The following is a 13,687-nucleotide window of genomic DNA, read 5'->3' as shown; positions in this document are numbered from 1 at the left end:
CATAACATAACAACATAAGCCTATAGGCTACGAGTTGGGTTTTTCCTCAACTGGGAATCGTTTTAGGAACAGAGAGAGAAAAGGTGTAATTTATGTTTTCCCATGGAGTGCAGTCCCTCCCCTAAACCCACCTTCAGGTGGAAAAAATCTTTAAAGATTTTTTTTACTCTTTTGTGTGATAACATCAGATGGGTTTGTCTAGGCGAACCAATCAGGTCCCTCCCCTGCCATAGATCGGAGCTATAATACATAGCAGTAAACGCGGTCTGCTCGCACAAGCGGCTGTAGCTCGACTGCGCAGAGATTCCGTTGTTAATTTTCTCACTTTTTACCCAAGCAGCAACGTCTCTCCTTCGATGTGTTCCGTTATCCTTTTGCAGAGGCGTTCATTTCCGCACCTGCCACGGTAGTGATCGGGGGGCACCGTAGCCTACAGACGAACTAGAGGAGGAGACAAGGACATTGTGGAAGCAGCAGCGCGAGAGGGAGGAGAAATATAGAAACAAACGGCCGCTGGTTGATAACACACTGAGGCTCTGAGTCATTTAGATTTTATGGACGAAATGCTGCTGTTGACTAGAATCGTTCTGGTCGGGTTGATCTGCTTGTCCTTGTCCGTGTCCTCTGGGATGGGCTGTGGACCGGGCAGGGGCTACGGTAGGAGAAGACATCCGAAGAAGCTGACACCTCTTGCGTACAAACAGTTCATCCCAAACGTCGCGGAGAAGACCCTAGGGGCCAGTGGCAGATACGAAGGGAAGATCACGCGGAACTCCGAGCGATTTAAAGAACTGACTCCCAATTACAATACTGACATTATCTTTAAGGATGAAGAGAACACCGGTGCGGACCGGCTCATGACTCAGGTAAAATGAACCTTTTTAATGCCTCGCATCTTTTAGGACACTGTGTAACATAACCTTTCACATTGGATGCAGATTGCGCACCACAAACAAATTCATATACATATTTAAGTCTCAAATCTGTTTGTTTTTAGTAGATGTGTGAAAAGGTTCATTTTCAATCTCATAGCATTGCACTTTTGATTAGGTCCTGCATGGGTAAAGCTTTCATAATCAAACCAGAGACAGTGGGACACTCGGCCTTCATGATTGTGGCAGTTTATTTGAAATATTTATGTGGTCCTCTCATATCTATATTTGTATCAATGCCTTGTGCAGAACGCACATCGGTTGTCTATGCAATACTATAGCATTTGGATATTCCGCAATTGCACCTTTAAGATTTAGATTTCATCTCGTTTTAAATCTTTAATTTCAGTCATCTGATTTGGCATATGACTAAAACAGTGGCCTTATGTATGCATGGTTGGCGTATTCAGACATTTTCTTGCATACTGTTATTCACCATTTATCAGTATAGTGTTTATCGGCCCATGAAGACATTGACATTTCTTTGAGAATGTTCTGAACACTATCACTATTTAAACAATGGGTTGGGACGCAACCAATTAGTACAATGATATAGCAAGCTGCACCGACTGCGCCTCCGGTAATGCATTTGTTTTGGAAAGGCAGCAATAGTGGCAAACAAGCATTGTACTTTCTGTGAATCAGATTTCCCTCTGTCGAATCTTTGTCTGTGATTTCTTTATACGATTTTGGGTGGCTATCTTGCATGCATTGTCCATAAAAATATCGGTCAGAAATGCAGTCTGGGCAGCATGTGTCTCTCACCTATGGGGTTACTTGATTTCCGCCAGCTGTTAGCCTATATTGGGTGTCTGTTGCACGTATTTTGCAAATGCTGTGTGACTATTTTAATAAGAACGTCTATTACTTCCATCCGGCCACCTAAAAATGCCACTGAACCTGAAGGAGTGTGACGATGGAGGCGCGCGCGCCAGATTCCCTGAACCGTATACCGCGACATGGGCACGAGCTTAGATTAAATATTCACCCTGCCCTGCGTGCAGTCTCAACATATCTCTAAACGCTCCCTTCCCTTCCTCTAATATAGCCTTTACGTTATCACACTTCAAATTGAGGCTAGAGTGAGAGATATAACCTTCTACTCTGTCTATAGCCCTCCGGCCACTGCCAGTTAAAGATGTGGTTGAACAGGGAATTGTGCCAAAGACTCCACTTTTTGACACACTGTGCGCTTTCATCTCCATTTACCGTCCTTCTTTATTGGGCTGAAAGTAGAGGATGTATGTTGGTTTTATATTATCACCGCATAAGAAAAATGCGCCAAACCATTTACAAAAACAATTTAATAAATATATTAAAAGCAAAATTAGCTCACTGTTTTATGCTTTGTGCTAGACTATAATTCATAGAAAGGTGAAATATTTAAAATATTACATATTTGCTGTAGATATAGACCAGGCAAGGCAAAAGGAGGCTCATAGACAAACATCCCCGTGGGAATATGCCCCCTCCCTCCATTCATTTAACACGACCTGACATCCAGCCTACGTTATGGGGGAGCATTTGAACTTATGACCTTTAGTCAATGAGAAGAGGACGCATAAACAAAGTTCAAAACATGTATTAAGTATGGAGTACTTAAAGTATGTGCTGTTTAGTGGCGCACTGCGTAGCCCCAACGACGAGATGCACCTGCAACCACGTCATGAGTTAGAGAGATAGTTGCAGCCTACAAACGTAGTATCTGAATAATATGAAGAACTAATGGTTATCATCTAGAATATGTTTGCCATCTTCTATATTGTATGGTTGTTGTGCGTAAAGGTCAATCCAGTGGGTTTGGGGAAGGCGCTGACGCACTGTGGGTGCACAGGTGCACTGGAAGTTGTAAACTATGGGATGGATTCGTAGCTGGAATAGAGCTCAGTCTCTCAATCGTTTAAAACAAAGTGCAATTTCAATGGAGATTAGACGTCTGTCTGTTGTGGTTCACTAATGTAAATCATACTCCATTTAAAGTGATGACGACTATAAAAGCGTGATGTCCCCTGGCTGTTCCAACTCATATTGAGTAAGCGGGTTAACCAAGCAGCCCCCTAACAACTACAAAGACAGTTCGTCTCGGGGAAAGTTAACGAGGTCGTCGCTTTACAGACATTTTTAGCGCACAGTCCCGGACGTTTCTGTAGCGAATAAAAACGTCACATGGTCGTCTGTAGCGTGCACAGCTTAATGGGAGCTGAATATAGCCCCACAAACGAAGCGAAATTGAGACGGACCAGCGGGTTGTTTGCACTGACAGGTACATGATAAGTGTTTCCTCTAACCAATTCATTTGTGAGAAGATTAAGAGGCAGACTGCGGGCGAGGCTTGTTGAAAAACTTTTAGTCTGAGGACAAAGCGCCAGCGGAGGGATCCTGCTGGGCTTCACGGTGGTTGAACAGAATTTGGCTGGATTTGCGGCACACGACCCAATGAATTAATAAATAGTTTAGGCTTCACGGCTCTTGGCTCCGGCAGTCCTACTCAGAATGTGCAGGAAAGGGTTTTGGCATGGTCCCTTTGCATTTTTTTTACCCACTGCCTGCTACAAGTGCGAGTATATTTTTGGTTTGTTTTGACGTCTCGAAGGAAAGACAGGTTAGGCTAATTGCGATATCACTGGTAGGCTAGCCATATGACCAGCATTTGGGGATCCTTACCAACAAACCAAAGAGGATGGAAAGTGGTGTGTGTGTGTGTGTGTGTGTGTGTGTGTGTGTGTGTGTGTGTGTGTGTGTGTGTGTGTGTGTGTGTGTGTGTGTGTGTGTGTGTGTGTGTGTGTGTGTGTGTGTGTGTGTGTGTGTGTGTGTGTGTGTGTGTGTGTGTGTGTGTGTGTGTGTGTGTGTGTGTGTGTGTACTTGCTCTATACAGATAGTTAGCCCTTTAGGGAAGAAAACCAAACCACCTCCAGTTGAGTAGTCCTGTCACGTCCCAAGAACTTGCCGGACAAGAATAATGAAAGGTTCCCTCTGGTTGCGGTGAAAAGACTCTTTGTAATGTTTTATTTGACATATTGGTTAAGTGTAGAGAAGAGTTGTCCTGGAGAAGGCCAAGCATCTCCACTAAGGGTCCCTAGATAGGTTAGGAAGTGTGACATTCCAATTATAAGACAACTGTTTTACAACTCAGTTATTCCTGAAGATTATACTCAATATCAGTTATTTATTCAAATACAACACGTCTTACTAAAGACTCTTGCTTTCAATAGAGTTATATATATATATTTTTTTTTTCAATTCTAATGAATTTCAAATATGTCATTAATTCCAGCATTTTGTTTTATTGGACAGGGTCTATCACGTTGTAGCGTATTGGGAGAGAGTACAAATCGGCCATTGAGCGGTCGCATCTTTCCAAGGACCAAATCTATATGTTTTAGGCCAGTGAAGCGAATGCAATGCCTTATCAATTTTTTATCACAAGCTTCTCTATCTGACATTGTGCCCTCTGACTCTGCTCTTCACACAGAATATTCAAGCTTATTCAAACAAACCATTCACATTGTTGTATGTAGGCATATATCCAATCACATCCCTATTTAGACCAATAGATGGAGGATCACCAGTGTGGAATATTCAGCTTCACCAGATGTAATGGGATGTGAAATGTTAACTATTTGAGTGATTTGTGTTATGTAATCCATAAACCAGTAGGGAGGTGGGGGTGTGTGTTCCTTGTTTCCGATCATAAATCCTGGTCTCTGGTCCACAAAGTGCAGATATGAAGACGAACTATATAATGTCAACTCTATAGGATAACTGTTTTGGCCACCAATAATGAATCTACAAAATCACAATACCTTCAGGCTTGTGAATTAAGTTTAAGATCAAGAGCCAATGAATGAATGAATATACGCTGTCTGGAACATAACACTTAAATATCATATATCAAATATGAGCCTAATGTCGTCTTACTACCCAGGCCTGATATAGCCTACAGGAGGGTATTGGCATCTGGTGAGCATGATTAGTGAATTTGATATATCTTAATAGACGACTAACTGTTCCATGTCCCTTCCCCCAGAGATGTAAAGACAAGCTGAACTCCCTGGCGATCTCTGTCATGAACCAGTGGCCAGGGGTAAAGCTCCGCGTCACCGAGGGCTGGGACGAGGATGGGCACCATTTCGAAGAGTCGCTACACTACGAGGGAAGGGCAGTGGATATCACGACCTCTGATAGAGACAAGAGCAAATACGGCACGCTGTCCAGACTAGCAGTGGAGGCTGGGTTCGACTGGGTCTACTACGAGTCCAAGGCCCACATCCACTGTTCTGTCAAAGCAGGTAGGGTGTCAAGTCAAAAAGATGTTGGTAGCCATCACTGACATCAAAAACGAATGTGAATACAATATCTTGGAAAACGTGATAACGTTTCCCGCCTCATATTGATTATACATTTATTTTTTTTATTTTTTTTTACAATATAGTCTACTCCAGCTAGATAATGAATTAACATATACTATTGGGATGAAATAAACAACTATGATCTTATTTGATGCTATCTCGTTAGGCAACCCCCTTCTAGTTCAGAATTCCACACAATGTGTCCTCTCGCTATTCTCGTTAACACTCGTTATGTCGTGGTATTTTATCCTTTCATATCCATATTTAATATATAGATGTATATGTATTTCATAGTAGTTGTCTTATTTATATGGGTATTTGCTGCTTGTTCATTGTTAATGCATATCATCTATTTTATGATCTTATATCGCCCCACACTGTCTCTTCGATGGAACCACGACCATGTATTACACAAAACATATTCCCACACTCATAAAATGTAATTGCATATATGGAGAAAAAAAGAATTTTCATTAAACTGATAGGCTATGGAATTCAAAATCACTGCACGTCAAGAGAAGGCCATTTGAGTTTAACTAAATGCATTACATGTTTAGATGTGTTGATTTGTATTATTTGTCGATCGAAATCATCTATTCTAGGCCTATGTTTGCGTCAGTGTTGGCGGTCAAAAATGTGTAGCCTAATGCATTTGACCAAAATAGCCCTACTTTAGACAAATCTTTTGGGTTAAAATCATCTCTTGAATTTCCTAAAAACCTTATGGAAATCAACGTAGGCCTGTTCTACCCGTGGAGCGCATATTCGTTTAGAATTGAATGGAAAATCTTATATTTAAAATGCAACACACACGTGTTGGGATCATATAGTCCGTGTCATTAGGGGTCATGTGACTTTACCAAAGGGATTTGGACTTAGCAACGTTGAATTCGTTAGGGGCAAATCTGGTTTTCAATTGTCACCTTGTTTCATGCCTCGGAATCTTAAAAGAAGATTAGATGCATAAATTCAGAGAGGGACGGTTCTATTCTGTGGATGTGTGTGTTTACTGACTGTGATCCTGGAGATCGGAATGTGAAAGTTCTCCCAGTCCCAAGACCCGAATTATTGTCATCAAGATTGACAACAAAGCAGGGGAGAAGTGGTAAAAAGAAGGGACATTGATGTTGGTCGACTGCAAGCATTTAGAGTCTGGGTCCTCATTTAAATTCAAATCTACATCTTGAGAGGCTTGGAAAAGTGGCTCCACTGGGTAAATAGTGTTTGCGGCCCTCTTGTGTTTTTCTGAGTAGGCTATGTGTGTGAATTGTCACGTAGAGGTTTCTGCACCTGAGCAAATATGGGAAGAGTAGCTGGGAAAGGCGTAAATGTTCTTTTCCAAGAGTGGCTCTGTCCACAAGCTGATTTAGAATGACAATGTCAGCTCTTTATTGGTTTTTAATTAACGTTAGAGGAGCCATGGCTCTCGGTTTTCTCATCTCACACAATGAGAAGCAACCAATACGTTTTTTTTGTGAAGGAGTTCCACATTCATATTATGCCAAATGAAAGCATATGGCACCATGTTTTATATGCGGGAATATACAATGCAATCTCTATGATGTTGAGTTAAATTTCGTTTTAATGAGAGATATAGACCAACATCTGAATTTTCATTCCTCTTTTCTTTAAAACGTGTGGATATAGCCAATAAGGCTTATATGTGACAGTGGTTCATTCATAGACCTATAGGCACATGCGCTATAGGCTGTATACGTTCCACAGTGGTGAGCCCAAAACGTGTCCTGCTTTCACTGGGAGATAAAATAGCCTACTATATGGATATACTGTATTTTTTACAATCATATTCACCATCACTAATGCAATATTTTATTTCAACAGAAAACTCAGTTGCTGCCAAATCAGGCGGCTGCTTCCCAGGCACTGCTTCGGTGACTCTCAAAGATGGAAGCAGGAAGGCAGTGAAAGACCTCAGAGTTGGCGACAAAGTGCTAGGTGCCAACAGTGATGGGGACCTCGCATACAGCGATTTCATCATGTTCATGGACCAGGACTCGTCAACTAGACGAGTATTTTATGTGATAGAGACTAAAGAACCGGCTCAGAAAATTACCCTTACTGCTGCACATCTCCTCTTCGTGGTCAACAACTCAACGGATGATCTCCACAGCATGTCAGCAGTATTTGCGAGCGAAGTCAAACCTGGACAAAAGGTGGTTGTCTTTGATGATTTGCATAACCAACTGAAGTCGGTCACCGTGGGACGGATTTACATGGAGGAGCACGAGGGGTCCTTTGCGCCCGTGACTGTTCAAGGAACCATCGTTGTTGATCAGGTGCTTGCGTCATGTTACGCGGTAATTGAAGACCACAATCTAGCGCACTGGGCGTTTGCACCTGTCAGACTGAGCTACTGGCTGTCCTCGTTGCTATCCCCGAAAGACTACTCCATGCCCAACGCCACCTTACATGAGGACGGAGTGCACTGGTACTCCAAAATTCTATATCAATTAGGAACGTGGCTCTTGGATAGCCACGCGCTTCACCCACTGGGGATGTCAATAAACTCGAGTTGAAGCAAAGCAAAATAAGACAATAAACAATAGTAGAATGAAAAATACAAAGCCCCCAGCGAAGTTGGGATATTTATTTCAGTGACTTGTACATGTGTGTCCCTTTTAAAGAATGAATGGAGCCTTAAAAGTTTTCTTTGAATAATTTATTCTCATGTGAACTGGCTGGTATCACACGGATGGATCCTAAAACGGTGTGACCAGCAAAATTGTGCAGAATCTATTTTTGTATATCTCAAAGTAAACCACAAAGAAAAAGAAGACCATGTTAAAAGGAGAACTTCTTGACAGGTTGCAATGTTCTGTGCATATTATGTGCAACTGACTGATATATTTTGGGGATAAACAAACTTCGTGGGGGTCCATAAATTATATTTTTATACACAGAATTGTAAATTTGATTTTGACAGATCGTTACCGAATCACATTTCGTTATTTGAAATAGTGTTAGATACGAGAATATATTTTAATTTAAATAGTTGGGAAAAGTCTTGGATATCTTGTTTTGTTTATTAAGAATTGTATTATTTTGGAAACGTTTCATTTAAATTGTCAGATTGGGACAGATATTCTGCCTCGTATAATTATTTCCTCAGCTTTTGTTGTATTTCTTTTTTCAATTTTTCTTTTAGAAAATTTGAAATGCACAGTCTGACAATTCAGTAACAGTTTAAGTAGTACAGAACAACACGTTTCGTTGAATAAATGAAAAATGTAACTCCTGTAAATGTACTAAAATGTATTTTTCTTTTCATATTTTGTAATAGGGAAATAGTTTTTATAGAAATAACATGCGGCAGATGCACAGTTTGGATAGTATATAATAGCGTTCAAGTTAACTTTCATAACAGGGCGATGTGTCAAAAATGTCTAGAGTTTATTATTTATATGTTTATTACAAAATGAGATAAAGAAAATATTCAAACCTGCAGTTGTTACATGTCTTTTTCCAGTAGCTCTTGTAAATTGACATTCTGGGTCCATAAGAGAACCTAAAGACTATCAAAATGAAATTAATATTAGTTTTACTCAAATCTAGAAATCGAAATGCTGCTTCAATTGCATAACTTTGGCGCAAATCTCATTCTGACACCAATGCATTTATACAATTACAGTTAAGCGCATTTTTGACTCAACACATGGAATAGTTCTATATAGCTATAAATTACGCTGAAAATTTTCTCAAATTAAATGTGAAGTTTAACATATTGAGGTAAAAGTGCAGGGATTCCTCTGCTTTGAACCGCCCAATGTCTGCTTGCGAAATGTAGAGACTCCATGTCACATTTAACGAGGTTAGCCTTTCGCAAATAACTTCTGAAAAACGTGCAGACAGATTAAACAGAACCGTGTTTGTTAGCCCTAAAACTGCTTGCAGACTGTGAGCATAGCGGCAAATCCATTTACAGGAAACGTCGTTAAATCAGATATTTGCTCAGACTGCTTATGAAGATTTCACTGCCACACAATACACAGATGCCTGTCAATTCAAGAAACCGCGACTGTTGTTCCCAGACAATGGCGAGTTATTGGAAATCTTTCTGGCTGCAGTCTACATCGCGCTGAGGAACCTAGTCTACACTGTTTAGAATTCAAGATTTACTTTACACATGGTCGTACAACTGAAAAATAGGCTGGCAAATGATTTAGTTTATATTTAAGGTAAAAGCTATCGAACACGTCAACCTTCTAAGTCTTTGTTTTCAAAGTCTTTGTTTTCTGGTTTTCTGGTCATCATTACCCATTCGGTTATCGATATGATTGGGCACGACTGATAGGAATGAAATCCGCAGATTAAGACTCGACAATATAAAAACGGTCTTTAATCAATCTGTTAACGTGTACAAGCGCGACACCACGTGGTTCAGGCATTTTAAATGGTTCCGTACACAGGCGACAGACAGAGATGACGCTCGATTCCCATTGCTCTCCATGAATTCAATCTGGGGTGCAACACCATCACGATTAAAAACATCACATTGACCTTCTCAAATGTCTAAATGTCCTTTATTTAATATTCCTATAAAGGAGTGAGTAGAAAAGATGGAAGGAATATAACTTTAGGTAAATTGGTAGGATGTCCCCGGAGACTAAACTTTAGGTGAGATTGCTGATGCTAAATTGCTGGTTATGTTCTTTACAAGGTTCTAGCTCAGAAAGTGGTGCAATGGTAATTTGGAATGCATCACATATGACATATATTTGACACAAACAGTGCCTTCAGAAAGTATTTACACTCCTTGACTTTTTGTAAACATTTTAATTCCAATGTGTAACAACAAAATGTATGTAATTTTCTTTTTCCCCCCAATGATCTACACAAAATACTCAAGAAAAATTCTAACATTTTTTAAAGATGAATGAAAAATAAAACACTAATATGTTGATTAGATAAGTATTCAATACATGTAAGAATCACCTTTGGCAGTGATTACAGCTGTGGGTGTTTTTGGGTAAGTCTCTAAGAGCTTTGTACACCTGGATTGTACAATATTTTCCCATTATTCTTTTAAAAAACTTGCCAAGTTCTGTCAAGTTGGTTGTTGATCTTTGCTAGACAGCCATTTTCAAGTCTTGCCATAGATCTTTCCAGCCAATTCAAGTCAAATCTGTAACTAGGCCACTCAGGAACATTCAATGTCGTCTTGGTAAGCAACTCCAGTGTATATTTGGCCTTGAGTTTTTGGTTATTGTCCTGCTGAAAGGTGAATTTGTCTCCCAGTGTCTGTTGGAAAGCGGATTGAACCAGGTTTTCCTCTAGGATTCTGCCTGCATGTGCTCAGCTCTATTCAGTTTATTTTTATCAGAAAAAACACACGAGTCATTGCTGACAACGAACATATCCATAACATGATGCTTGAAAATTTGAAGAGTAGTACTCAGTGTTGTTTGGTGTTGGATTTGCCCCAAACATAATGCTTTGTATTCAGGATAAAAAGTGAATTTCTTTGCCACATTTTTTTGCAGTATTCCTTTAGTGCCCTGAGCGGTTTCCTTCCTCTCCAGCAACTGAGTTAGGAAGAACGCCCGTATCTTTGTAGCGACTGGGTATATTGATACACCATCAAAAGCACAATGATTAACTTCACCATTCTCAAAGGGATATTCAGTGTCTGCTTTAAAAACATTTTTTTTACCCATCTGCCAATAAGTGCCCTTTTTTGTGAGACTTTGGAAGATCTCCCTGGTCTTTGTGGTTGAATCTGTGCTTGAAATTCACTAATTGACCAATGGAGCTTGCAGATACAATTAATTGTATGTGTGGGTTACAGAGATGGGGTAATCATTCAAAAATCATGTTAACCACTATTATTGCACACAGAGTAAGTCAATGAAACTTATGTGACTTGTTAAGCACATTTTTACTCCTGAACACATTTAGCCTTGCCCTAACAAAGGGGTTGAATACTTATTGACTCAAGACATTTCAGCTTTTAATTTGTAAATAATTTGTAAACATTTCTCAAAACAAAATTCCACCTTGACATTGTGGAATATGAATGTGTAGATCAGTATCACAAAATCTAAATTGAATCAACTTTAAATTCAGGCTGTAACACAACAAAATGTGGAAAAAGTCAAGGGGTGTGAATACTTACTGAAGGCAACTGAGTTTACAAAACATTAAGAACACCTGCGTTTTCCATGACAGACTGACCAGGTGAATCCAGGTGAAAGCTATGATCCCTTATTGATGTCACTTGGTGAATGAGCAAGACAAAATGTTTAAGTGGCTTTGAACGGGCCATGGTAGTAGGCGCCAGGCGCACCAGTTTGTGTCAAGAACTGTAACGCTGCTGGGTTTTTCATGCTCAACAGATACCCGTGTGTATCAAGAATGGTGCACCGCCCAAAGAACAATCAGCTTGAAACAACTGTGGAAAGCATTGGCGTCAACATGGGCCAGCATCCCTGTGGAACGCTTTGGACACCTTGTAGAGTCCAGGCCCCAATGAATTGAGACTGTTCTGAGGGCAAAAAAGGGGGGCGGGGAGGGGTGCAATTCAATATTAGGAATGCGTTCTACAAACACACCAGGTGAGGGAGGTAGGTAACACTTGTTCACATGAATAAACATAGCAGTTTTATTCATACAACATTCATAAAAGGTCTTCAAAATAAAATTCCCTCTTCATTAGAGTACAAAAAAGTTCTGTAAATAAAATAATCTGGTAGGAATAAGCCATACGGTTTGCTGCTGTTACTAATTTTGTTGGGTCTCTTGCGTAAACACAAGACTGTGTTAGCCTGCTGAGTTCAAGGGTAGGGTGAGGCATTAGTTTGTGGATCTAATATAAGGCTTCAGGTCTCAGCTAAATTTGCTTAGCACAGCATTACAACGGCAAACTATTGCTCGGGTCGCATCCAGACCTGGGATCAAATATGATTTGAAATCTTTCAACTACTGGGAGCTTTTCAATGAGCCTGCCTGAAGTGCCAGAAGGTCAGGTGGGGTTTGCACTTTAGTGACTATTCCATTGCGCCAGGCAAGCTCAATCAAGCACAGCGAGCTTATGTATGGTGCCATGTTGGCCTTCAGCATGGCATTTAACCCTCTTAACTGTTATAAGGGTAATGTCTTTAAGGGATACTTCAGGATTTTATCAATGAAGCCCCTTTATCTACATCTCCAGAGTCAGATGAACTCGTGGATACCATTTTCATGTCTGCGTGCAGTTTGAAGGAAGTAGCTAACTAATGTTAGTGCATTGACTGGAAGTCTATGGTAACTGCTGGCATTCTGGTATATACCATAGCCTTTCAGTCATTGCGCTAACGCTAGTTAGCGACATCCTTAAAACTACACCCAAGAGACATAAAAATGGTATCAATGAGTTCATCGGACTCTGGGGAAGTAGATAAAGGGCATTATTGACAAAATCCCGAAGTACCCCTTTAAGGCTGACCCTGTGCTGCTCCTAACTGGTTATGTGAAGTGTGTCAGGAGGTTGGGTACTGTGACACTAAGAATACACATTTCAGTTGTTAAATGGATGAATAATGTTTTATTTGAGGGGACTTATGAGTTATGTTGAATTCATGTGTTATGAATGATACTTGCTACTGTAACAATCAAAGGTGGTTGATATAGGTGCTATGTATACCCCCTTTATATAAAGTGTTTAACCGAAATGTAACATAAAATAAATGATGACTTTCAGAGGCTGATCACTAATACTAAACTGAGGTATCAAATCCTCTTGAATAAAGTGCGGTAGGCATATTAACCTGAATCAACGCTAATAAAAAGGTATACAGTGGGGCAAAAAAGTATTTAGTCAGCCACCAATTGTGCAAGTTCTCCCACTTAAAAAGATGAGAGAGGCCTGTAATTTTCATCATAGGTACACTTCAACTATGACAGACAAAATGAGAAAAAAAAATCCAGAAACTCACATTGTAGGATTTTTTAATGAATTTATTTGCAAATTATGTTGGAAAATAAGTATTTGGTCAATAACAAAAGTTTCTCAATACTTTGTTATATACCCTTTGTTGGCAATGACAGAGGTCAAACCTTTTCTGTAAGTGTTCACAAGGTTTTCACACACTGTTGCTGGTATGTTGACCCATTCCTCCATGCAGATCTCCTCTAGAGCAGTGATGTTTTGGGGCTGTTGCTGGGCAACACGGACTTCAACTCCCTCCAAAGATTTTCTATGGGGTTGAGATCTGGAGACTGACTAGGCCACTCCAGGACCTTGAAATGCTTCTTACGAAGCCACTCCTTCATTGCCCGGGCGGTGTGTTTGGGATCATTGTCATGCAGAAAGACCCAGCCACGTTTCATCTTCAATGCCCTTGCTGATGGAAGGAGGTTTTCACTCAAAATTTCATGATATATGGCCCCATTCATTCTTTCCTTTACACG

At 40.3% G+C, this 13,687-nt stretch overlaps 1 protein-coding gene across 1 annotated transcript; it reads left to right on the top strand.

The window, feature by feature from the left end:
- Window positions 1-279: 279 nt before the first annotated feature.
- Window positions 280-8,740, top strand: LOC135522596 (sonic hedgehog protein-like). The gene is made up of 3 exons (XM_064949020.1): window positions 280-866; window positions 4,960-5,221; window positions 7,124-8,740. Exons 1-3 carry the CDS (start codon window positions 555-557, stop codon window positions 7,816-7,818), a joined length of 1,269 nt encoding a protein of 422 aa, XP_064805092.1. The 5' UTR covers window positions 280-554; the 3' UTR covers window positions 7,819-8,740.
- The last annotated feature ends 4,947 nt before the right edge of the window (window positions 8,741-13,687 follow it).

The sequence above is a fragment of the Oncorhynchus masou genome, chromosome 30 (assembly GCF_036934945.1).
Source record: "Oncorhynchus masou masou isolate Uvic2021 chromosome 30, UVic_Omas_1.1, whole genome shotgun sequence".
NCBI classification, from domain to species: Eukaryota; Metazoa; Chordata; class Actinopteri; order Salmoniformes; family Salmonidae; genus Oncorhynchus; species Oncorhynchus masou.
This window is presented reverse-complemented; position numbering and strand designations above follow the sequence as displayed.

What these genes read in the sequence shown, in the direction of transcription:
- LOC135522596 (XM_064949020.1), top strand. Translation starts at nt 555, where the DNA reads ATGGACGAAATGCTGCTGTTGACTAGAATCGTTCTGGTCGGGTTGATC. An exon ending in CGGACCGGCTCATGACTCAG is followed by an intron (nt 867 to 4,959) that starts GTAAAATGAACC and finishes CCCTTCCCCCAG; the next exon opens with AGATGTAAAGACAAGCTGAA. An exon ending in CCACTGTTCTGTCAAAGCAG is followed by an intron (nt 5,222 to 7,123) that starts GTAGGGTGTCAA and finishes TTATTTCAACAG; the next exon opens with AAAACTCAGTTGCTGCCAAA.